Source organism: Coenobita brevimanus, chromosome 66, assembly GCF_032717465.1.
Source record: "Coenobita brevimanus isolate Jiangsu-jjx chromosome 66, ASM3271746v2, whole genome shotgun sequence".
NCBI classification, from domain to species: domain Eukaryota; kingdom Metazoa; phylum Arthropoda; class Malacostraca; order Decapoda; family Coenobitidae; genus Coenobita; species Coenobita brevimanus.
Window position 1 is genome coordinate 20,826,810 of NC_137019.1, and position 26,058 is coordinate 20,852,867.

At 44.2% G+C, this 26,058-nt stretch overlaps 1 protein-coding gene across 2 annotated transcripts in view; it reads right to left on the bottom strand.

Moving 5' to 3' along the window:
* Mtap (Methylthioadenosine phosphorylase) overlaps nucleotides 1-25,272 on the bottom strand; it is a 219,110-nt gene extending 193,838 nt beyond the window's left edge. For both annotated transcript variants that reach the window (XM_080276702.1, XM_080276701.1), the window contains exon 1: nucleotides 25,196-25,272. In XM_080276702.1, coding sequence (XP_080132828.1) covers nucleotides 25,196-25,210 — 15 coding nt within the window. In that variant the 5' untranslated portion in view covers nucleotides 25,211-25,272. The remainder of the gene's footprint in view (nucleotides 1-25,195) is intronic.
* Nucleotides 25,273-26,058: the final 786 nt, after the last annotated feature.

The window sequence follows — 26,058 nt, forward strand, 5'->3', positions numbered from 1 at the left end:
ATTTCCCCTCCACTCCATATATTCTTAATACCTTCCACATACCTTGCCTATCTATTCTGTCATAAGCTTTCTCCAAGTCCATGAAGGCAGCATACACTTTCCTTCCCTTCTCTAGATACTTCTCCACTAAACATCTTAGAACAAATATCTGATCTACACACCCTTTTCCCTTGTTCTTCTCCAACTAGCTCCTCTGTCATATGCCTAACCCTATCAATGAGTATTCTACCATATATTTTACCAGTCACACTAAGAAAGCAAATACCCCTATGGTTACCACATATTTCTCTCTCCCCTTTTCCTTTGTACAGAGGAACAATTATACAGTACCTGATTTCCAGTCCTCTGGAACCCTTCCCTCTTCCCAAGCCAATCTACACAACTTCCATATCCACTCCACAACAATCTCACCCCCATACCTAAGCATTTCACCACACACTCCATCAATTCCTGGGGCCTTTCCCAGCTTAATCTTCTTCATCGCTTCCACTACTTCCGACCTACTGATCTCTTCCTCCCTCTTCTCATCTCTTCTTCTCCCAGCCATTCCCCAACCACTTATACTCACACTGCTCTCACTCTCTACATTCAACAAATCCTCACAGTGCTCCTTCCATCTTCTCAATTTCTCTCTCTTCTCCACCAACAATCTATTATTCCTATCTTTCACTCCCCTACTATTTCCCCTTTCACACTGCCTTACTTTCTTTACCTCCTTCCAAAACAATTTCTTACTCTCCCTCCATTTCACACTCAGATTCCTCCCAAACTCTTCATCCACTTTCTTCTTACTCTCCTTCACCAGTCTCTTAACCTCCCTTCTCCTGCTCACATATACAGTACCTCTCTCTTCTCTCTCTCATCTTCTCCCCTACCTCTACTCGCCAACCATTCACCATATGCCTTCTTCTTTTGTTCCACAGCTCGTTTCACCTCATCATTCCACCATGCTGTCCCTTGCACACCCTTGCATCTCCTCCTCACTCCACAAACCGCCTCACACGCTGCGCTTATCTCTTCCGTGAATATCTTACATACATCTTCCACCTCTTCCATCTGCTTTAGCTCATACCTTCCCAATCTTTCTTCCACTATGCTCTTATACTCTGTCATTTTCTCACTATCTTGCAATTTCTCCACTCTTCTCACAGGAGCTGCTTCCTCCTGTCTTCCCCTTCGTCTCCTCAACCACTTTCTTTGCAGCTCTACCTTGGCCATCACTAAGTGATGGTCTGAGACTCCATTCCCCCACCCTCTCCACACCCTTGCATCCAACACTTGTCTTCTCATTCGCTCATCCACACACACGTAGTCTATCATTGCCTTTTGTTCAACAAGTTCACCATCCATCCTCCTCATTACTCTTCATGTATACCGGTGGATCATCTTATGATGAAAGTAGGTGTTGGCTATTGCCAACCCCTTACCAGCACAGATGTCCACCAAAGCACTACCATTCCCATCTACTTCAGCTGGCACACCCCAATGACCAACCACTCCATCCACTCGTACATTCCCAACTTTGCCATTCATGTCTCCAATCAACAGCACTCTCTCGCTCCTCTCAAACTTGTCCATACATGCTTCTACTCTCGCCCAAAACTCATCTTTCACTCTTGCCACTCGATCCTCTGTTGGAGCATACACACATACAATCGCCCATGCTTGTATACCTACTTTCATCCTCACCCATACAATCCTTGCACCCACTGTTCCATACTCTCTTATATTCTCCTTCCACTTCTTGCTTATCATCAGACATACTCCCTCTCTTGCCCTCTCATTCTCACTGACTCCCGCACATATACCTACACCGTATTCCCATTCTCTCATCCTTTCACCTTTCCATTTAGTTTCAGTCAATCCACATATATCCACTTTTGCATCCTCAAGCACCTGGACAATCTCTCTCTCTTTCACTTCATCATTCACTCCTCTCACATTCCATGTTCCCATTCTCAGAATGTCCTTTGTCCGTTCCTTAGTCGTCAACGTATGGTCCGTCCGGGTCCGAGGCGCTTTATTTGCTTTTTTAGTTAGTTCTTTTTACGGGGTGGGGCACTAACCCACTTGGCACTATTACGGCCCTAAAAATCACTGTCACTGCCAGTATTGTGAAGCGGGAATGAGAAAGACCACCGCGGCGCGATTTTATTCTGCCTTACGGCAGGCACTTTATTCTTGCTCCTGTCGGCCACTCGCACTTCATTTCTATCGCTCACTTTCACTATAGCTGCCAGTTTAGTGCCTTATTCATCAGTGTCACTGTCATTTGTTATAAAAATAATATTTTCTACACACCAAACTGTCACTGTCAGAACATAGAATAGAAACATATGCTTTCAACTTCTTACACTGGAGTGACTGTTACTCTCAATACTTATATTATTACTATGTACAATTATTTACACTGAAATCACTGTCACTGTCAGTGCTATTACAACTACATACACTAATTTACACTCATCAGACTGTCACTGTCAGTACGTACAAGAAAACTAAACACTAGTATCACTGTCACTCTCAGTATTATTTACAAGATTCTTACCCTTATTTTCAATATCAAGTCAGGCTGTGGTAGTCAAAGAAACACGGGTAAGCGCAGAGGGGAATTTTGCACTCTTTGCACTGCAAGGAGGAGCGCCTAAATGTTCTGTCTTGCCTGGTAGTGTGGCTGCACACATGACACCTCCTCAGTGCTTTTCCCCTCTTGGAAGTGCCGGGCAGTGGCTCCAGGCGGTGTCGCTGAAGGTAGTCCTGGCACTGTAGGTGGTCTGGAGGTGTGTGTGAGTGGCGCCTGGGACCTGATGGCAGTACCTGCCCAAAACGCTGAAGCAGCTGGTTCACACAAGTCTTAGAAAAACGCTGGAGAGAGAGTAGTTTGCTGGCTTCCTGTTCTTGATCTTATACAGGATGAAGGCGCTCAGCATGCACATTTCAAGCAAGTGCAAGAACACCTTCCTGTACCAGCAACGGTTCCTCCTCAGGCAGTCTATCTCTCCGATCATCATATCAGACTTGTCCACCAGCCGCATATTGACGTTGTAGTCAATCACAGCATCAGGCTTCATTACAGGATTGCCAGTCCTTCTGTCGACCTTCCCTGTGGCTTGCATTTCCCCCTTGTGAACAGTGGGAGCACATTGACGATTCTCTTATCGTGCCACCTGATCGCCAGCATTTTGTCCGATTTTTTCAGGTGCATGTCTCCCCGCTTTGATCCTTCAGCCTCGGGGAAGGCAGGGTAGTGTGCCCTATTGCTCCGGACAGTGCCACAGGATCCGACGCCGTGTTCTGAAAGGTACTTGGCGAGTTTGGGAGCTGTTTAATAATTGTCCATATACAGGACATGATTCCCGCCAAAGTACTTTTCCAAAAGCACTTTCACTACAGAACCAGAGAATCCAAGGGGGTCAGTCTTGTCCAAGTCCACATTGCTGGCGGTGTAGATAACGAAGTCTAGGATGAACCCCGTCTTGCAGTCGCACAGCACGAAAAACTTTATTCCAAAGCGGTGGCGTTTGCTAGGAATATACTGCACGAACCGAAGACGGCCCCTGAACAAAACCAAGGACTAGTCAATCACAACTTTCTTAAAGGGCCGAAGGAACGTCATAAACCTGTCCTTGATCAGGTTCAGGATTCCCCTCACTTTCCATAGTGGGTCAGTTTGGGAAGGCTCATCGTTGTTGGCAATGTGAAGGTACGTCATGAGTTGCCTGAAACGATCACGACTCATGTATTTGTTGAAGATGGGTGTGGGGCAAAGATCGTCAGCACTCCAGTACTCCTTGAGCTTGTGCTTTCAGTTATGTGGCACGAGAAGCATCAAGCCGATGAATACAAATAGTTCCCGGATCGTTACAGGAACCCATGCTGCCATCCGCGACGTGGATGGCGTTGCAGCTTCACCTTCACGAACTGCAGCAGATTGCCCTTCGTACCTGTTCGTCTGGGTACATATCTGCTCCATGACTTCGTTATCCAGGAAGGCCAACAGGTAGTCCAGACATTCACCATCCTCTGGGACAGGGAAGTCAGCCTGTATCCCACATCCACTGGCATCAAAGGGCAGATCTTCTGGCACAAAATCTGAGACCTCAGACCATACGAAGGCATCCAGAGTGCCCTGCCTAGGCTGGGAGGTGGTGGGGGCGGCGGGGGGTTAGGCAGGCCGTGTGGCAGTGGGTGAGGCAGGCGGTGAGGCAGTGGGTGAGGCAGGCCGTGTGGCAGAGGCTGTGCTAGGTCGTGTCGGTGTGGTGGTGGTGGTGGTGGGGAGATAAGGAGAAGGTTCAAGGTCACTCGCAGTGGCCTGAGTGGTGAGTTGCCTAGTGCGAGTAACCTTACCACTAACTCTAACACTAGGCGATACTTTCCTACTCCTACCAGCACGGACACGGGGCCTACGGAAACCTCTACGTAAACCAGACTGCTTACTTCCCTTCCGAGGTGGTGAAGGAGACTCAGAAGACTCTGGAGAAAGCACAGCTGAAGATGACGACGAGAGAATGGGGCTGGGAGTGCGTGGCGGTATGGCGGCGGCGTAACCTGGTGTAGGGGACAATGGCCGGTCTGAGGAGACAATGGCTGGGAAGCGGGGTCACCACTTCGTCTCCTCTTGGCCCCCTTTCCATACACTAGTCCCCTTTTCACTGGAGCCTTGCCTGTTGAGGTGCTGGGCACAGGAATTGTCACTTCAAGCACCTCAGACTCAGCACTCGATAGAGTGTCTGACTCGGTAAGGCTCGATAACACTCCGACGTCACTACCATGATACATTGACGCTTTCAACAATTCAATGCCTATAGCCGAGTCACTAAGGCCCTTAGCAGTTCCTAGTAAGCGTTTGGACGGGGTGGAGGTCACAAAGCCCTTTTTCGGAGGGCTGGAAGGCACAGACTCGGAAGAGCTTGAGTGAGACATGGTGTCACCTTCAAAGATTGCGGTAAACTGAAGCTAAACAGGGGCAAACCGCGGGAAAAAATGCTAGTGTGACAACTGGGGAAACAAGCGTTTCCAATTAGCATAAAGTGCTTGCGAAAGGAAGGCGCAGATTGACACGTCTGAGCTGTCCGCGCGCTGCCATATCGCATGACGAGGGGGGGCCGGGCAGCGGTGCGTGGGTGGGTAAAAAAAAAATGATACTTGGCAACAACCGAGGTCAGTGGTACAAAGGTCAAGTGTGCTAAAAGTAGCTAAAGGGTGGCGATACTGATAGACAATACCAGCTGGAGCCTGCTTGCCTGCGGTTATTCAAAATTTACTAGAATCGCAAATGCGACGATCCGCCGTTATGTCCTTTTCGACGAGCGTCGCAAACGCGACAATCCGCGTTTAAGGGGTTGAGTTGAAACAGAGACTCTGGGTTGTAAAGTTATTGTACTGTATATATTAGGTGGTGCCCACAGGCCTTGCTGGATCAAACATTCTGTGAAAAAATGGCCAAGAAAATAAAGTAAACGGAAGAAGCAACTTTTCTAATCTTATGTGCCTTAGGAGAAGCTGGGGAGGAAGAGGCTGAATCAGTAGAGACATGGTCTGCTGTCCTAATGGACCCAGGTTAGAATCCACACCAGGGCAGGGAACAGTTTAGGGATTTGAATTTCGGAAAGCAGACTTTACTGACTTAACAGAAGACCCATTGACAGTTGTAAAAATACCCCCACTAATACCATTACACCACTCTTGCACGAGACAGCCCGAGCATGTATACAATATGGACCATGGGTGTTTGTGTCAAAGTGGTGACATGTGAAGGTGTTTGGTATGTAGGAGGACTACTGAGCCTTGAGAAAAGGCTGTGAAGCTTATGCCCAGAGTTAGGCATATAAAAGTGAAGTCCCACAAAGTCATGTGGGGAAGAGACAATGAGTTACCATGCAATTCACATAATGAATTGTCTTTGGGGATGGAAAACAAACTCATGGAGTTACAGAGCTCTAGGGGATCACAGACAGTTTCCACATGATACTGTCATGGAGGTCATCTAAATGCAATGTCTAGCAGATGGAAGCCTTCAAGTAGCATTACACCTGGGGTGTGGGAGCGTCCACGTAGATTTTGAAGTAGGCCTACTCAACATACAGAAGTGTTCCCCATCCACTAAAAGAGGGGCGTGATGACTGTGATGGGATTTGTGATAAGACTCCAGCAGGTGCCAAGAAATCAGAAACACTGGATTCCATCATGAGATAGGGCACTGATGTCAATGGCTGAAGGTGAGGAGAAGGAAGCGACAATCTGTGGTAAGCCTGGATGCCATGTATCAACAAGGGCTGTCAAAACTGAACAGGCCAAGATGGATGAAAAGGAAGGACCCCTGCCACAGAACAGAACTTGAAATAGAGGTGGTGAGGAGAAAGCTGGATAGTAATGAGAGGATAACAAGTGAGTTTTTGTCTGAATTTATGGACGAGGAGGGAACATTCCCCTCCACTTGCAGAGACATGGCTAGGGAGAACAAGAGGCACCAAGTGTGACATGAAGGTTGATGTTCTGTATAGTGTCAAGCTCCAGGAACTGAGTAATGGAGGCAGAACCATAAACCAAGCACCCACAGAGCACTTTGACCAGGATGGTGAACCATCAACAAGCCAGTAGGTCACATGACCCTACAAAATGTCCCAGCAATGCACATCATTACATCACATGAGGTCCTGGGATACTCAGTATGATGGTTTCATGTATGAACAGGCTAGCTGAAAACCAAGCACACTGTGCTTGCAGATAACAGGGACAGTGTCACTGACAAAGATAACAGGTGTCTCAGGGTGTAGCCTACCAGTTTGGTTGTGGAAAAACTGACAGACAGATCCCATGTGGGGATCTACATCTTGAAAGCTGAGACAACAGATTGACAGCAAAGCATCATTTCCACAAAGGAGGTAGTCTGGCTCATGATCATTGCACTGTAAGCACAGATGAGGAAGCTTGTGTTAAGTGACTCGTGGGACAGCTGACAATGGCAATAAAACAGGGGGCTGAGTACTAAACCCCATCCACTGACATCACAAAGGTGCATCCAGAGAGGTAATCTCGGGGCCATGATGGGGGAGGGTTGAGATCCCAACATGTGAGCCAGCAGAGAATGCTGTCATGTAAGGCAGTATCAAACTCCCTCTTCAGATCAATGACAGAACCACTTGCAGTATGTTTCATGTTCAATGAATTCCACTTGACACAGTATGTCCATGGTGCTCTCGCATGGCCTAAGCCCGCACTGTTCCTCCACGAGATAACAACATGGTTCGAGCCACCATGAGAGGTGGTAAGTGACCATCTTCTCAAGCAGCTTTCCCACTTAAGAGAGGAGAATGATGGGTCTATGCAAAGACGAGAGTTGGATCCCATCCTGGTTTTAGGAATGGCAACAATGATGACTACTTCCCTCCCCTTGGGAACACTTCAGTATGGCAGCTGTGGTTAAAGGGGGAGAGGAGGAAGGCATTAGAAATGGGGGGAGATGGTACATATGAAAATAATCTGCCACCATGTCTGTACCAAACACCCTACCAGAATGATGGGAAGAGCACACACTGACAGGACAGTATAGGTCAGAGGAAGGAGACACGATGTCCTCCTGCTGTATTTCCTCTACACAATAATTCTGACAGCTAGGATTGGGGGGGGGGGGCCACTGAGCTGGGAGTTGAAAAAGGACCCCAAGAAGTCAGTCTTCAAGAGGCCATCAAGGAGGCTCACACTATCACAGCAAATAGGAAAAAAGAGTAGGTGATTGGCTGGCCTGCCACAGCCTTCAAGAAACTCCAGGAACAGGAGGAAAAGCAGGTAAACAAGAAGCCAGAGTAGAATGAGGACTAAACATTCCTCTTAGCCGCTGTGAGTATACCTGCACTCAGCATCAAGATGGCAGAAATGATCCCCTAGGATGGTTGTTCCAGGTATGCCAGTCCTGATGACTGGACTTCATCCAAACAAACATCAAACTACCGAGGAATACACAACCAATGACTGTAATACATGACAGACTGAGTCTGGCAGCCAGCCTACACCAATGGCACAGGGAACTCCCAGGTTATGATAGCTGGAGAACTCAATGACCAAAGATACTGCCGAGTACAGCAGACACATACTCCAACCACTTATTTCCCAAAGAGTTGTCGGCAAGAACTCGCTCCAGAATACACCACATACAAGGCAGGACAGCTGCGGAACACCAGGAGTCAGTCACTATCTAGGTATGGGCCAACCTGGGTAACAGGATGTTGAAATGTTACCCAAGCAGATGTTAAGCAATGAAACCTTCCAACTGTGGGGATCAAGACAGGTGGAATGATCTCGAGGGAAGACGGATGGTCTAGCAATGAAGGGTCCCAGTGATAGTGGCAAGTGTTGAGTCACCCATGATAAAAGATAGAACTGGCATCTGGAGAAACTCTTCAAAAATGATGTTCCATTTTGGGTTATGGCACAGGATGGTTGACATCCAACCTGAAGTGGAGGTCACTCTAACAGTCAGCACCTCCATCCAGCCACTGAGGAGTCAAAGGCACATTCTGGATGTCCTCCAGGATGGCCAACAACAAGTCTCGCCCCTCTGCTATGAGTAGTCAGACCTCCATGACAAAGAACCCCCTATGAAGAGCTGGAGGCAAGGTTGAAGCCAAGTCTCACAGACTCCCACCAGGCTGGAACAACTTTCCCCACTAAAATCTTAACATCCCGGGTCTTATGAAGAAAAGGTCACGCAGTCCAGTGTAGACAGCTTACGATTTTGGTGTGAGGCAGAAAGGAGAAACAGCAGTTTGGGCAAAAGGCTGGAACAAATGTTACAATGATTACAGTTAATGGTGATGACTCACAGCCTTGGAAAAGGAGATCTATGAAGGAGGAACCTATAATAGAATGGACACCAGGAAGTGAGAGAAAATAGAAGCGTGGTGACAGAGGGCAGGGCTGAAGCAAAGAAGGGACAAAAGGCTTGTGAGAAGGATCTGAAAGCAAGATAGGGTGAGAGTTAGACAAGAGTGGCCAAGACAACATTCAGCTGGGTCAACTCCAAGTGGCCAGGACCAGTGATGTGGAGCTTACAGGGGAAGGGATTATCTCACCCTAGGCCAATGGACAGTGTGAACTACGATCCCTGAAGGAACGGTGGGTTTGGTAGAAGCCTCTAATAAATCACAAACCAACTACTATCATTTCTCTGGTTCCAGTGGTTCAAGTCCAGCAAGCCAGACAAAGTAACTGACAGCTGGGGACCTGGAATAGTGACGTCTTTGTTGTGGGTCCATCCCATCAATGCGGAGGAGGAGGAGGAGGAGGACAGCATGGGGGCCAGACCACCACAACTCCCCCCTGGCAACTCATGGGGCCCGAGAACCTGGGAGTGGATTTGGTTGCCCAGGCAAGTACCACATCTCCCAACACAACACACACAATAACACTGTTTTTTTACACTGAGAAATGACTCACCGGCGGTCATTTCTCAGACAGTTCTTCTAGCCGGTGACATCGAGAGCAATCCAGGACCCATCAACAAATACATACAGTCGTGTCGTCTAATCTGCGGCAATATGGTTCTGGACCACCGCCGTGCTTTAGAAATTCTGTGATTTATAAATAACAACTTATAGGAAAAATTACTTAAGGTTCTGGGCTCTTAGCCAAGTTGCTACATATCACCCTACCCACACCCAGCTAGTCACCTGCGAACACTAGCACACACTCAAATAATTACTCAATGCATGTATTACTGGGAATAAAGAATATTAAACATGAAATAAACAGTATTAATGGGTTTTACCTGACTCCGACAAACGACAATGCTTAACTGGAACGGGTGCGGGTGGGGGTTCAGAGGCTAGGGGCAAACTAGGGCCTCTCAGCATGAGTTGAGTGTGGTGGTGTCTGATGCTACCACTGCCTCAGCCCCACTTCTTCCTCCTCGGCCTCCCTCAGGAACCCCTCAAAGTCCACTGCAGGGATAATTGAAGCGATGTCATTGTCGTTCTGGCCTTTTTCTCTCCATTATCGATGTGATGAATAAGAGCCATTTTCTGGTCATATTTGTGATGTTTTTTTTTTTTTCTGTCCCTTTGGCAACGATGTCTTAGACCAGTTGTGATCTGGCATCGTATCACACTGGAATTGCAAGTAAGGGGGAAAAAAAGGGGGGGGGGGGCAGGCGGTCCTCAGAAACCACACTTGTGGCTACTCTCACAGTGGGTGGTGCAGGAATAAACAATGGACGGAAGCAGTGCAGCGCACACTTGCCACCAGGGAAGGGTTATGATTGGCATCTCATTGCTTGTCAAGTTTGCCTGTGAATGGCTGATGGTTGCAGTTTGCAGCATAAACACACGCCACAGAAATCTCAACAGAAATGCACCACTTTGGTGCGTGCCGAAAGTCCACACTTTAGGCATGTAACTGTGATTTCTGCTACTTTCGTTTCTGAGCGGGAACAATACCGTGGGTCAGAAAACTGTGGCAAACAAACACACATTTTATGCGACTCAACTGTATGTCCAACATGCTCAAAACACATCACTTCGTGTCGACAGACAAAGGGTTCAATTCAGTGCAGTTTCTGCAAGAACTGGACCCATTTCACCTGCACAGCACTTGCATCCACAGAACATTACGCAAACACCTGGATCTGCTCCTTCCTCCCACCCACTAACCCCCCCCCACCACCCTCTCTCTTACTCCCTCCACACCTCCTCAGCTTAAACCACTGATCCTTCCCACACCATCCGGTCCCCCAACCCCTACCATTCCATGCCAATCTAATTCACACCAATCCTTACCTCTATCACAACCTTCTCCTACCCCTTCTCCTCCACCCACACCCCCACCTCCCCCCCCCCATGCTGCAGCACCCAACAGACATCATACACACAACAATATCATTCTTCAAATAAACATACATGGCATAAACACCAAAAAACAACCCACACAATTCATCAAACAACAAAACATACACATCTTACACAAAACTAAACTACGCAGAACACAAAAAACACCTACATTTCATAGCTTCACCACCGTCTTAAAAGATCAGACCGACAGCGGCCACGGTGAACTCATCACCCTTGTACACCAATCCATCAACTTTTCAGATACTAGCGCACACATAAAATCACTTCTTCCCCAACACGACACCACAACAGAAATACAATCAATTATATGATACACACACTGGCAAATCACAAAATGATCGCCAATACATACATTCCCCCCCAGTCATCCCCCACAGTACCACACAATTATTCTCCTCAAGTACACCATATGACTAACATGCCCAGCATCATCCTGGGTGGTGATTTCAACGCCAAGGTGTTGGCCTGGCATGTCAACAACCCGACACAGACAGAGGGCTGGTGCTACACTCCCAAACAGATAATATTTTCATCCTCAACAATCTCCACTAACATACGCATATCCCGCACCAAGCCCTCTTCCTCTCATCATCCCCGGAAATCACCATTTGCTCCCCAAACCTCACCCCCAGAACATCTTGGAGAGTGGTCAAAATCATTGGCTCTGACCACCTCCCAATCATCATCACTACCAAAACCAGAATCACCCCAGCTGGCCACAGACACACATACTGTCATCCCTTAACATTCACGGTTTTGAATATCCGTGGATGGCTACAGAAAAAAAAAATTATCTCACTGAACTTTGCTGACACTGTAACATTATCCCACGCACAGTTCGTGGCTGTTTTAGTACAGTAACGGCATTATCCAGTGAATGAAATATACTCTAACAGTCTCCTTTTGGAGGGAGCTGGAATGAGCACAGTTGTCAGAAGAGGCCATGCAGGAGTACACTACCGGGTATTAATAATTTTCAACTTTTAGTGTTCTTGTATTAAAGTAGTTGTTTAGTGTTCTTGTATTAAATGAAGTAGTTGTTTAGTGTTCTTGTATTAAATAAAGTAGTTGTTTAGTGTTCTTGTATTAAATAAAGTAGTTGTTTAGTGTTCTTGTATTAAATAAAGTAGTTGTTTAGTGTTCTTGTATTAAATAAAGTAGTTGTTTAGTGTTCTTGTATTAAATAAAGTAGTTGTAAACATGCACATAGGGTTTTTCTTTAGTTATATAAGGAAATGGGGGTTCCAGAGGTGATTTTAAGGGGGGACAGCAGATATCCGTGGATTTTTAACATTTGCGGGTGTCTCTGTTACCTAACCCCCGTGAATGTTAAGGGATGACTGTACATTAATTATAAGAGAGCCAACTGGGAGGCCTTCACAACTGAGACACTTGGAAACACTAAACAGTACACCCATCACAAACATCAACACTGCTGTGCACATTTTCAATACAATTATTCAAAATGCAGACAAAAGACACATCCCTAGAGGCAACAGAATGAGACACAACCCCAACTTCACACCATAAATTCAAGGCTTCATCAGTCAATGCAACACACCACAACACTCCCCAACACCCCATACACAAGACACTGTACAACAAACACAAGCACTCAACAATTAAATAAACAACAAAATATCAGAGCAGCTAACACTAAATTGGAATAATTATCTCCAAACACCTGATCACAAAACAAACACCAGCAAACTCTACAAAACAATAAACAGCATCACAATCTCCAACAGCAACACTACATAACCATATACTGCCATCACAACAACAGACATCATACCCTCAAACAAACAAGCAAACACTCTCATCAATCACTTTTCACACGTCAGTCATCTAAACCCTCATCACGACGACTGACGCGTATTCCGGTGCAAAAGACAGTTCCCCACAGACCCAGACTTTGCAGCTTTCACTTACAACCAGACAAAGCACATCATTAGCAACCTTAAGCACTCACCTGCCTTTGCCCAGATAACATAATCAAAATACACCTTAAACATCTTGGACCACAGGGCATACAAGCACTCATCAACATAATTATCAAACTACAGCTATTCACTCAACATAATACCCAACATCTGGAAGAATGGTACTATCATCACTACCCCCAAACCCAACAAAGACCCCACATTGCCTTCCTCATACCGCTCCATCATACACCTCTGCATCCTCTCCAAAGTCACTGAATGACTAGTACCTTAACACAATTAGCAACACCTCACATCCCCCTAGCCACATGACAACATGGTTTTAGGTCGCTACACTCCACAAACACTCTTCTTACGGACCTTACACAGATAGTTTTTGATGGCATCAATTCAGCTAGGCCACCTCACAGAACACTCCTAGTCACACTAGACATTAGTATAGCTTTTGATGCCATCCCTTGCCATAATCTCACAAACAAAACATTCAACACAAACATGCACAACAACACAAAAAGATGACTGGCAGACTACTTAGCAGGAAGATTTGCACAGGTAACATTTGCTGCTCAGTCATCGAACATCAGCAACTTCACAAACGGTGTCCCTCAAGGATCTGTTTTGTTCCCTATACTCTTTACCCTATAAATGCATGATACACACCTCACACACCACAGATACACAAAGCTTCCTATGCAGACGACATACCACTTACACGTACATGCCAAAACACAAACACAGCCGCACACATCCTCCAACCTTACCTCAACACACTACTGTACACGAATGGTTCACCACAAACAGACTCAATAAAGCCCCAGCCAAATCTAGTGACCCTTCTCACAAACTGGACAGCAGGACATAGTCACATTCCACACCTCACCATAAACAACACCCCCCTATTACACACACACACACACACACACACACACAAAATCATTGTTGTAACATACAATACATCAATGTGATTTAAACAACACATTACAAACATTAAAAATAAATTAACACCAAGACCCAATGCCCTAAGATCATTTGCCCATATAACATTCCAACACAACAAAGAACCCACCACCACAGTATACAAACAATATCATGTATACATTCAGTGGTGAATAATGCAAGCTCTGCTTGGGCTTCTAAACTCATTAAAACACACAACAACACCCTACAGACCATACAGAACAAGGCCCTAAAAATAATTACAGGCTTCACAGCTACTACGCTTACAGACCACCTACGACCAGAAACCAGAGTCCTCAAAGTCAAGGATCATCTAGACATGAGAAGCACACAAATTCTTGCCCCAGCCTCCACAAACCCACATCATCCACTACACTACATGACAGCATATCCACACACACCAAGGAACATCAAAACAACATCCAGCACAAGATATCTTACACAAATACTGTCATCTCTACCCCCTTGCCTGCCTCAAACCAGCCTCCAGATGCATATTCATACTCAGATCACTTGCCGCTCCATTCAGTCACTCAAAGACATCACAGCTGCATGCACAGCCTCCTAATATCCACCCTTCTGAATCCTATCTCCCTCATGAGGACAGGGTCTACCTGGCCAGGCTGAGATGTGGGCATCATCCAGCCCTCTTATCAGAAGACGCTGGATGATTCAGTCACTGACGCCTGTCAAGGATGCAACATAGCACCCCATACTATTAAGCATACTGTATTATGGATGACTCCATTGCAAACAATCCCTTGCACGAACAACACACACTTCTTGAAAGCTCTGTGAGAGAGCCTGGTCTCGGCCGTGGCCTTTCTCAGGGACTCGGGGCTGTTTGGCCGGACTGCCTAGGGAACAACTACTACTACTACTGACAGCTGGTGTATTTCACACCCTCCCTGACCCCAAGATCCCAGAAGGGGACATGAGGACACCAACTGGTTAGAGCTGGATGGTGCCACTCAGTGACAGGCCTTGGGATGGAGTGCATGCACATTCTTGCTGACCTCCTACGTGAACAAATCATTGCCATGCAGCGTATTGTGGATGGTACAGGCCTCCCAGACATGAAACAGAGTTTTGACACCATCCGAATATTTTATCCCTATCACATATACAGCAATTCTAATCATGGGGACATGGTTGTCTCACTAAACTTGAAAGTGTGAAAAATCATTGCATATAGATTGGCATGTCTTGTTATCACAAACAGGATGCCTGTGATCAAACTGATGGTATTTATACCAATGTAACATTGGCCATACAAAAACCAAGGTGGGAGGGGTCCATGGAACACAAGATGTACTCACCACAAAATGCATGGGGTATTGGTATCAGACCAAAAAGAAGACCTGGGATGTGGTCATAGAGATAAGGGACTGAACAGCGAGGCTTCTGGAGATCAAGCAGTGTAAAGAATCACCATTAGGTGACCAAGGCAAATGCATGCAAGCAAGTTGGAGCCATTATAAACGATATGATACGTTACAAATGATTAGGTGCAGGGAAACAAACAGAGACCCAAGTCACCTACAACAGTGCCAAGAAACCATGATCTAATGGATGAAGCTTGGTAATCAGATCATTGAGGTTCAGGTCCAACGACACTGGCCCAAGCTTCCTATACCACAAAGATGCATTAGAAGAGATGCCAGCACGGCAATAAGAAACCTCCCACTCACCTAATAACTTCAGGGATCGTAACCAGCGAGGAACTGTAGGAAGATTACCCATGAGGTTCTTGATTGACATCAATGAACTATCATCCAGTGGACAAGTCTCCTCCTCAACAGAGTACCGTACTGAATTTGACAAATGAAGACGCACTGATAATAGCAGAAAGGTGCTTGGGATTGGTGAAAACAGGTGCCCTTCAGGTACTGGATAACAAATGCCACCAACTCTGCATCCATCAATTCCTGATGTTCCCCAACAGATAGCCTACAGTATATAGCCTAACCATATATCTTTCTCTCTACCCATAGTGGTCAGCACACATACTCTTATGGTCTTCTCTAAGGGTCACAGCTGCATCTTCTCAAGAAATGTATTTACCTGGCTGTAGTGTACAGATTTAAGCTCATGATGACCTGTCTTATTATTTACTTTTATCAAAATTATTTTTAAATACATGGATGTTCTTTGCTTGTACCACCCCCTCCACCAAACCAACTACAGGGAGTCCCCGATAAGCAAAAGGGTTAGGTACCTGTACCTTTAAAATCTTTTGCATATCAATTTTTCGTATAATGAAGCATTTTTCCCCATAAGAAACTTAAGAATATGAGGAGATGTGTTCCAGGAGCCCCCCAGAAACTGTCAACTAACTACTCGATACCGTACCAGCCTGATTGTAAGCTCTTAAATCTACAGTAGAAATGTTAATAAAAGGTAAATGAACTTTAAGCTTGCGCTCCAGTGTCAAGGTCCGGTTCTGCTTCTTCCTGAGAGGCTCCTCAGATTATGATGATGAAGGTGAAGGTCGCCTGGGTGGCATGATGCAAGAAGCGAAAGATGCAAAAGATTCTCAGAGTACAGAAAGCACGCATTACACAGCTGGGGAGTGGAACGGACCTCGGTGAAGCAGAGGTAGTTGCTTACCTTGCCATACACGACAGTGGTGCTGCAGTCGGAAGGGGCCAAATTTGAAACATTTTCTTATAGCGCTTTTCATACCATCAAAGCATATGCCTATCGTATAGGGGAATTTGTCCTATCTTCGAGTTTGTGTATATTGGGGCTTCGTATATCAGGGATTCCCTGTATGGAGGAAGTTAAATATTTTCACATCATCAACCCCTTAATCGCGGGGTGTCACTTTCGTGACACTCGGGCACAATGAATCATACCGCGTGGCATCACTTTTGCGATTCTGTGTTATCTTGAATTCTCCCGGGCTTTCAAGTGGTGGCTTGTATCATCTATCAGTACTGCCAGTGTCCAACAACAGTCAGCACTGCTAATGTCATCTGTACTCCCATCCATTCTTGACAATTTAGCTATTTATCCCCGTTCTTGACTTCCCTCCCTACCTCCCCTCCATTACCCTCTCCTCTCGTCTGCCTAGCCACGCTGCGCTAAGCAAATCTTCCCCGGAATATTCCACTGATTTCATCCATTGAAATACACCCTATGCCCTATTCTTATACAAAATACCGTAAAAAAAAAAAAAAAAAAAAAAAAAAAAAAAAAAAAAAAAAGGTAATTGATAGTGCCATACACCTGGAGTTGGCTAACTATCATCGGCAACACCCCACATGCACTTGTTCACTAATTTTCCCTGATAATTTCCCCTTGAAATATGCTGTATAATCTACTCTCATAATAAAAATATATATAAGAATGGAAGGGAGAAGCCTAAGTGATATTTACATTCACCTGGAACTACCTAATTTCCTGCCAATCATTTCACAGCATATAAATTAGCAGCTGTCACTTTGCTGATGTTGTCAACCCTTGGCGGCCCCATATTCGCCTCGTCATTTAGTTCAGTGTTGTTTCTTGAGATAAAAGCACATAGCACTCGCACCCCTCCATTTCCGCTGCTTCTAGAGGGCCCTGTGACCTCTACCCCTACTGAACCTCCTGTGAGAAGGAGTAAAGGACTAAATGACTCTGCTGTGGAGCGTGAACTGGCTAATTTATCCATGATAGTGATGGACAGTGGCTACAATCTTTCTGGTGAATTGTGTGATGAGCCAGTGGAGGAAATGGTGATAAAACTACGAGTGCTTCAGTGTCCCAAGTTCATCCTGGCTCCAAGGGAAAGGAGCCCTTATTTACTGAAAGTGACAGTGTATAACATAGCATAAATAAAATAGAAATGTAAATAATTACTAATATAAGAATATGAGTACAAATACTTGGAGTAATGGCAGTCAAAGCTTTGCTCTCTACGCTAGTTTACTGAATGAGAAAGTTAATGTCTGGAGTGAAAATAAACTACTATTACTGAAGGAAACTTATGGATAAAGACCGTATATATATATATAAGTGTAATAAAGTAATAGGAATATAAAGTGTGTGTTTATGAATAATAAATGACAGAATACCAGTGGGGAACGAGCACAAGTGGGAAGCTCGTATGCGCTTGTAATTTTCATTGCTTTCACAGTTTTTTTTTTTTTTTTTTGGTGTATGGATTCCAAACTACTTGAAAATCATAGAATAGTGTTTCTAATGATAATATCAGGCTGTGGTAATCATATTACGGGGTGTCGGGAAGTGTAAAGTGGAGAATTCGTTACCCAACTTCAGAAGTCTCCACAAGCCCTACGGTACTAGACGAAGGCTCAACAAACATCCCAGGAGAAAGCTGAAGGTATGTGCCATAAGCACATGTAATTATAATATTCTAGGACAAATAACTGATTTTTGGCAAATATTTTTAAAAAGTACGTTGGAGCGCAAATATCCTAGCAGGACACGCAAGGAGCGCAAAAACATCACCACGGTGTAGGAGTTAAGCCATCTACTCCTCTTCAGTTTATACTCATGCTCTCTTCTTCTTCCATCATATTTCACAAAAGAGACCCTCTCTGTCTCTCATAGCTAACTTCACTCCTATAATGAGAGTAGCTTTAATCCCTTCAATATGATAATGTACTCTTGATTTTATCCTTGCTACTGACAGACAGTTTCATTTAGCTTTGGTGAGACTTCAAACTGGAGAAGATAGATACAGCATTCACTAACCCCTTCACTACTAAAGATCACCTCTAAATTTGATTAAATAATCTGGAGGTAGCAAGAATAAGGATAGAAAATATATTATTAGACTGAAATTATTAATTTTTCTGGTCCCTCGTTACATGACAACTCTCTCAAGCTAGGGATCACCTTTGCTGTCATTCTCTGTACCTTTTCTAATTTATTTACAGTGCAGGTACTGGTATGTGTTTTTTTTCAATGTTGTGGTGTGGATGTGGCTGTGACAGGAAGCGTTAGGAGAAACAGGTGGTTTAGCCGTGTGGAGAAGATGGAGAGTGACAGACTGACGAGGAGAGTGTATGTGAGTGAGGTGGAAGGGGAGGCCAAGGATGAGATGGAGGGATGGAGTGGAGAGGTATATGAGAGAGGGGGGTGTGAGTTGGGAGCAGGGCAGTGAAATGGTGAGGGACAGGGCAACGTGAAGACAATTTGTTTGTGGCCACCCCGTATGAGATTAAGGTGTCTGGCAATAGATAGATAGAAAAACCACAACACTGCTGCATACTCTAATTTTGGCCTCATTAAGGACACTGGTAGTTCTTATAACATCTCATCCATAAAACTGAATGCTCTCTCAAACTTCTAAGTAATTTATTAGTCCCTCTAATTATTCTGTTAATATGTTTTTTAAGTGATCCATTCACTCACCTGGTTGGCTACCCCAAAGTTTCAACAGTCAGGTACAAATGTCCGGAATACTGATGGGGGGCCCAGAGCTGCTAGCATGGCAGCCAACTAATGAACAACCACAATAAAAATATTACCATGCATAATGGGCGGAAATGTGTGCCATATGCAGACTAGTGACTGCTATATGCCAAGGTATAAGAATTGTATGATTACTTGTAGACATTCTTCTTCTTTTCCTTTACTACGAACTTCTCTTCCAATTTTGTATCCACATCTGGGTCTCTTGTCACTCATTCTCATTTTTTGAACACAGCATTTTTTTTTCTCACTGAAATTCATTTTTCAGGTGTCTCCAGTAATAAATTACAAATGGTACCCAGATCATTTTGCAATTTTTTACATTTAACTTCATTCCTAATGTACATTACAATTTTGGATCATCTGCAAATACTGTAACTCTTCATGCATCTTATTTAAACATACTGTAATAAAAAGACAACTGGACCTAGAACCACACCTTGGGAAATTCTACTAGTTACACAGCTCCATCCATTTCATCATATTCCCATACACTTCCCCCACAGTATTTAGTTTCCAAAACAATCTTCTCTGCAGCACCCTGTCATAAGCTTTCTTCAAGCCTAGTTCGACACAATATAGCCAACTGTCCATCTCTTGTATGATATCAACTAGCTTAACCTGCTATGTGAAACACAGTAGGTTAGTAACACAGGATGATCTCCCTAAAACCGTTTTGTCAATAATAACTCATTTTCTGTCAACACTCAAACCCAGATTTCTCTATCTATCTATCTATTGCCAGACGCCTCAATCCCGTCTGGGGTGGCCACAAACAAATCGCCTCATACAGTAATTTTATCAGGGATTACAAACAGCATTGGTAAAAGATATCGGCTTGTAATTAAGCAGATCCTCTCTGTCCCCTTTCGTAATTCAGTATTATGTTAGCTACCTCTCCTCCATTTCCTTGGTACCATAATCCTCTACTGTCTAAGCAGCACTTTATGATGTCATGAATGAGCCAACTGTTCTACACATTAGTGCCTTGCTTGTAGAATCAGCCCACACAATAACCCACATTATGGAACATTACACATGTTACATGATGATGCAAACATGACAAATGGGTTAATTGATTTGTTAAATAAGGAAGGGAAGGAATCTCCAGCTCCTACCTTACTGCTATCTACTATTGCATCTACATTGAACTATTTTAGGTTATGTTAGGTTTGATCTGATTAGATCTGGAAAAAGCATACAAAAAAGTGGACAGAGAAGGATGGTGGAAAGTTCTGTGCATGTACGGTGTAGATGGTACGCTGCTAGGTGCCGTCAAGAGTTTTTATGATGGTAGTGAATGGTTAGTGAGTAGAGGTAGGGGAGAGGAGAGAGAAGAGAGAGGTATATGTGAGCAGGAGAAGGGAGGTTAAGAGACTGGTGAAGGAGAGTAAAAAGAAAGTGGATGAAGAGTTTGGGAGGAATCTGAGTGTGAAATGGAGGGAGAGTAAGAAATTGTTTTGGAAGGAGGTAAAGAAAGTAAGGCAGTGTGAAAGAGGAAATAGTAGGGGAGTGAAAGATAGGAATAATAGATTGTTGGTGGAGAAGAGAGAGAAACTGAGGAGATGGAAGGAGCACTTTGAGGATTTGTTGAATGTAGAGAGTGAGAGCAGTGCGAGTATAAGTGGTTGGGGAATGGCTGGGAGAAGAAGAGATGAGAGGAGGGAGGAAGAGAACAGTAGGGCGGAAGTAGTGGAGGCAATGAAGAAGATTAAGTTGGGAAAGGCCCCAGGAATTGATGGAGTGTGTGGTGAAATGCTTAGGTATGGGGGTGAGATTGTTGTGGAGTGGATATGGAAGTTGTGTAGATTGGCTTGGGAAGAGGGAAGGGTTCCAGAAGACTGGAAATCAGGTATAATTGTTCCTTTATACAAAGTAAAAGGGGAGAGAGAAGTATGTGGTAACCATAGGGGTATTTGCCTACTTAGTGTGACTGGTAAAATATATGGTAGAATACTCACTGATAGGGTTAGGCATATGACAGAGGAGCTAGTTGGAGAAGAACAAGGGGGATTTAGGAAGGGAAAAGAGTGTGTTGATCAGATATTTGTTCTCAGATGTTTAGTGGAGAAGTATCTAGAGAAGGGAAGAAAAGTGTATGCTGCCTTCAAGGACTTGGAGAAAGCTTATGACAGAATAGATAGGCAAGGTATGTGGAAGGTATTAAGAATATATGGAGTGGAGGGGAAATTGTTGAGTGCTGTGAAGAGTATGTACGAGGGAGCTAGGGCTACGGTGCGAGTGGATGGTGAGCTGAGTGAGTTCTTTGATCTCAATGTGGGACTGAAACAGGGTTGTGTGATGTCTCCGTGGCTGTTTAATATATACATGGATGAGGTTGTAAAGGAGGTGCAGGGTAGGGCAGTGGATGTGGGGGTGGCTCTAATGAATGAGGGTGAAATTTGGAAGCTTCTGGTGTTGCTGTTTGCTGATGATACAGTACTGTTGAGTGAAGATGAATGGGAGTTGCAAGGTTTGGTGAATGAATTTGGGACAGTGTGTAGGAGGAGGAATCTGAAAGTTAATGTAAACAAAAGTAAAGTTATGGTGTTTGAGAGGAATGAAGTCACAGTGTGTGCAGTGAGGCTGGATGGTGAGGATATGGAGAATGTAAGTGCATTCAAGTACTTGGGTAGTGTGATAAGTAAGGATGGAACTTTGGGGGATGAAGTGTGTGAAAGGGTACAGCAGGGAAGGAAGGTTGTTGGCACACTGAAAGCAGTGATGAGAAACAGGGAGGTGAGTATGGAAGTTAAGAAGTCACTGCATGATAGTATTGTGATCCCTACCCTGACATATGGAAGCGAGGCATGGACCTTGCAAGAGGGGAACAAGTCAAGAGTGAGAGCAGTGGAAATGAGTTACTTGAGAGGAGCATGCGGAGTGACGTGGAGGGACAGGTTGACGAATGAAGTGAAGGAACGCTGTGGGGTGGATGTGGATGTGGTTGAGATGATTAGGAGAAATACACTGAGGTGGTTTGGACATGTGAAGAGAATGGAGAATGAAAGACTGACCAAGAGGGTGTATGTAGGTGAGGTGGAGGGAGGGAGACGGAGAGGTAGACCGAGGATGAGATGGAGGGATGGAGTTGAGAGGTATATGAGGGAGGGGGGGGGGTGAGTTGGGGGGAGTAGTCAAATGGTGGGTGACAGAGCAACTTGGAGGCGTTTTGTCTGCGGCCACCCTTTGTGGGATTAGGGCGTCGGGCTATAGATAGATAAATAGATAGTGAAGCATGTGTATGGGTTAATGGGGATCTAAGTGAATGATTCATGATCAGTGTGGGCGTGCGACAAGGTTGTGTGTTGTCCCCATGGTTGTTCAATATATATATGGATGGGGTGATGAGAGAACTAAAAATACGAGCAATGGAGAGAGGGATGGCGTTGGTAACGAATGGTGATGGATGGAATATCTCAAATTTGTTGTATGCTGATGATGCAGTACTGCTTGCAAATATCAGACAAGAACTGGGTAGGCTTGTGCAGAGCTTTGCTGATGTCTGTGAGCATTGTGCCTTGAGAGTAAATGTAGGAAAGAGTAAAGTGATGGTCACTGAGAGAGAAGGTGATTCCCAGTGCGATGTTACAGTGAATGGAGAGAGACTGGATTTGGTGAGAGTTCAAATACTTAGGTAGTGTCAAGAAAGAGGGGAAAATGTGCAAAGAAGTTGAAAGCTGAGTGACACAAGGAAGAAAAGTAGCTGGTGTCATGTAGGCCTTGATAAGAAACAGAGGCTTAAGTGTTGCAGCGGCATGAGGTTTACATGAAGGAGTGTTAGTGCCAACTTTAACATATGGATGTGAGACTATGGTGTGGCATGAAAATGAAAAGTCAAGAGTAAGAGCTGTGGAGATGGGACTGCTGAGGAATGTAGGTGGAGTTCAGAGGGTGGATAGGATACGAAATAATGTTAGTAGTGAAAGATGTGGAGTGAGGAAGTTGGTGGACACCAGAATCGAAGTACTGAGATGGTATGGTCATGTGGAGAGAATGGATAACAAGAGTGGTGAAAAAGGTATATCTGACCGAATTTGAAGGGAGAAGGCAAGGTAGGCCAAGGAGAAGGTGGAGAGATATGGTGGATAAGTGTGTGAGGAAGAGAGGTTTGGAAGTTGGTGAGGCTAGGGGACTGACGAGATCGAACTGGCTAGATGAATGTTGTGAGGTGAAGTGCATGATCAAGGATTTGGCACCCTTTTTTAACATGGCAGCGTCCGGATTGACTCTATCGGATATGTTTATGTGAAGCTACAGAACATAGTGAATGTTTTTGGTGTATCTGATAGAGCCAGGATTCCAAGAGCTTGAATGATGAGTGAATGGAAGCACGGCCCATTGGACTGGGTTAATTTGGGCTGTCTGGACATTGCTACTCCTCACCTTGCCCTAGGGTGGGAAAGGAGGTCCGGATGATGATGATGATGATGATCTGATTAGTTTAGGCTAGGCTATTTTAAATACAATGTAGCAGGAGATGGATCTAGGAGCTGGAGAATCCACTCCACCCTACTTACTAAATTTTTTTTTTTTTTTTTTTTGTAATAAGATGCACTTGACAGGATGGTGATGATTGGCTGAGTGCAACATGTTTGAAAAACATTGTTGTTTTTCAAATAATTACCAAGTAATGTGAAACAAAAATTATTTACTAAATTACTAACTTAAATTTCTCCCACAGCTATACAGTACATCGGAATCAGCCAATCATCACCTACCTGTCAAGTGCATCTTTGCCTCAGTAAAAAAAAAAAAAAAAAAAAAATTGTTACGAACTAAATCATTCAGTTGCAATGAACGTCGCAGAGATCATCCCCAAAATCAGGTTGGGGGAAAAAAAAATTGTACCTAAACATAGATTGAAACTGAAAATTTACCAAGCTATGGATGTTGCTTTTGGTATGGTATATACTAATTACATAAGGTCAAGACTGATAAGGTTAGAGACAATTAGGACCCTAAGGTGCCATGGCTGTGGCTGCAGGATGTCATGGTTAGGGTCACATGATGCCATGGTTAGAACTGAACAATAGCATGCCATGGTTAGCACCACAATACAGTATGCTAGTTACAAAAACACAGGATACCGTAGGTCAGATGTCATAATTATGGCCAAAGGATGTCACAAGCAATGACATGCCTATGACTTGGATTTTGTGATAACTGCACTTCTACTTAGCCACTACAATTTGCTTACTACTTTCACCATTTTGGGAGTTAAATGAGCAAGGATTAAAAAAAAAAAAAAAAAAAAAAAAAAAATGCATCTTTAAAACAAATGACCAAGAGATTATCTAGGGCACTGTGTGTGTGTGTGTGTGTGTGTATGTATATATATATATATATATATATATATATATATATATAATATGCTTCGAATAATTTCTTGGAGATTTGTTTAGAGGCATGCAATAGCTACATATACTGCAAATATTAAAAACCACTAATTCTATGTAACTGTATTGGCACCATCACCTCTTGTTCTATAAGTACTCTGTAAACCTTTTACAATATTTCAAATTCAATTTATAATAGCAACTAGAGGTGTACGAGCATCATTTCAACAACGCAGGCCCATGGCTTTCGAATGGAAGATTACTTTCTTGAAATATTTGCGATTATTTCGCCATGGAAGAAATTTCCAGATATGAAATGATTCGTTGAATGCCTGCATCAAAATGTTGCCTCAAAAATACCAATCCCACTTGCTATTATAGCAATCATGGTGACGTTTGCTTTACGTGTCGGCAGGAAATGAAGGCAACCACCTTCTTTTGTTGTATAAGTTCTCTGTATACCTTTAATAATAAATACCCGGTATTTCAAATTCAATTTACAATGACAACTTGGGGTGTACGTGCATCATTTCAACAAAGCAGCCCCATATGGCTTTCGAATGGAAGACTGTACTATCTGGAATAACTTGGGATTAGTTTGTCATAAAAGAAATTTCCAAATATCCAAATAATTTACTGAATGCCTGTATCAAAATGTTGCCTCATATATACCAATCCCGCTTACTTTTACAGCTCCCATGGTGACGCTGGCTTTACGTGTCGGCAGGAAGTGAAGGCAACGACTGCACTCAGAAATCAGAATTCAGGGGTGCCGGGGTGGTTTGAATGTATCTATGATTACCAGCTTATTATTATTATTTTTTATCACTCAAAGCGCTTATATATTGCTGTCGAAAGAAGGCAGATGCTACATGAAATTATAAGATGTAATGATATGATTAGCACTCTACCTTCTACAGCAATAAATAATTCAATTGATTAAAGTGCTCGGAACTGCCGTAGCTCGTACACCTGCCTAATCAGCAATCAGCTTCCATTCCTGGCTGTGTCGTGCCAACCACGAAAAAAGTAGCGTGTAATTACGCCATAATTATTATCACAGATATTTATAAGGGCAAAAATCTTAGTAAGCGTCCTAGCAATATCAACGTCACTGCAAAAACTGCGTTTTCTTTCGTGAGTTGTTAATAGAAAATACGAAGCCCACCTGTATCTCCAACTCAGAAGGCGAGAACAAGGGAAATGGGGCAATAACCACCACAGCCCTTTGGACCACTCATCCAGGATGTGGGCAATTCACTGTCCGCATAAGACATATTGAACAATTCTAGCAGGGGTGTGTCATATGAGGCAAGGAGAGCATTAAAAATCTCATGTTATACCATCCTGGCCTGGAGCGGTCGATTTACCTTTTTTTACAGCACAAAGTAATTCGAGTTGCCAGCGCCCCTGCAAGTTAGCCAGTGTCTTCTGCCATCCTAGTATTGCTGAATCAGTAGTATATTGTTGCTTCCCCGTCCCACACTGCCACAGACTCCAACAGCAGTAGGTCGATACAGGAAGGACGTTGCCCAGTGAGTTGTTCAT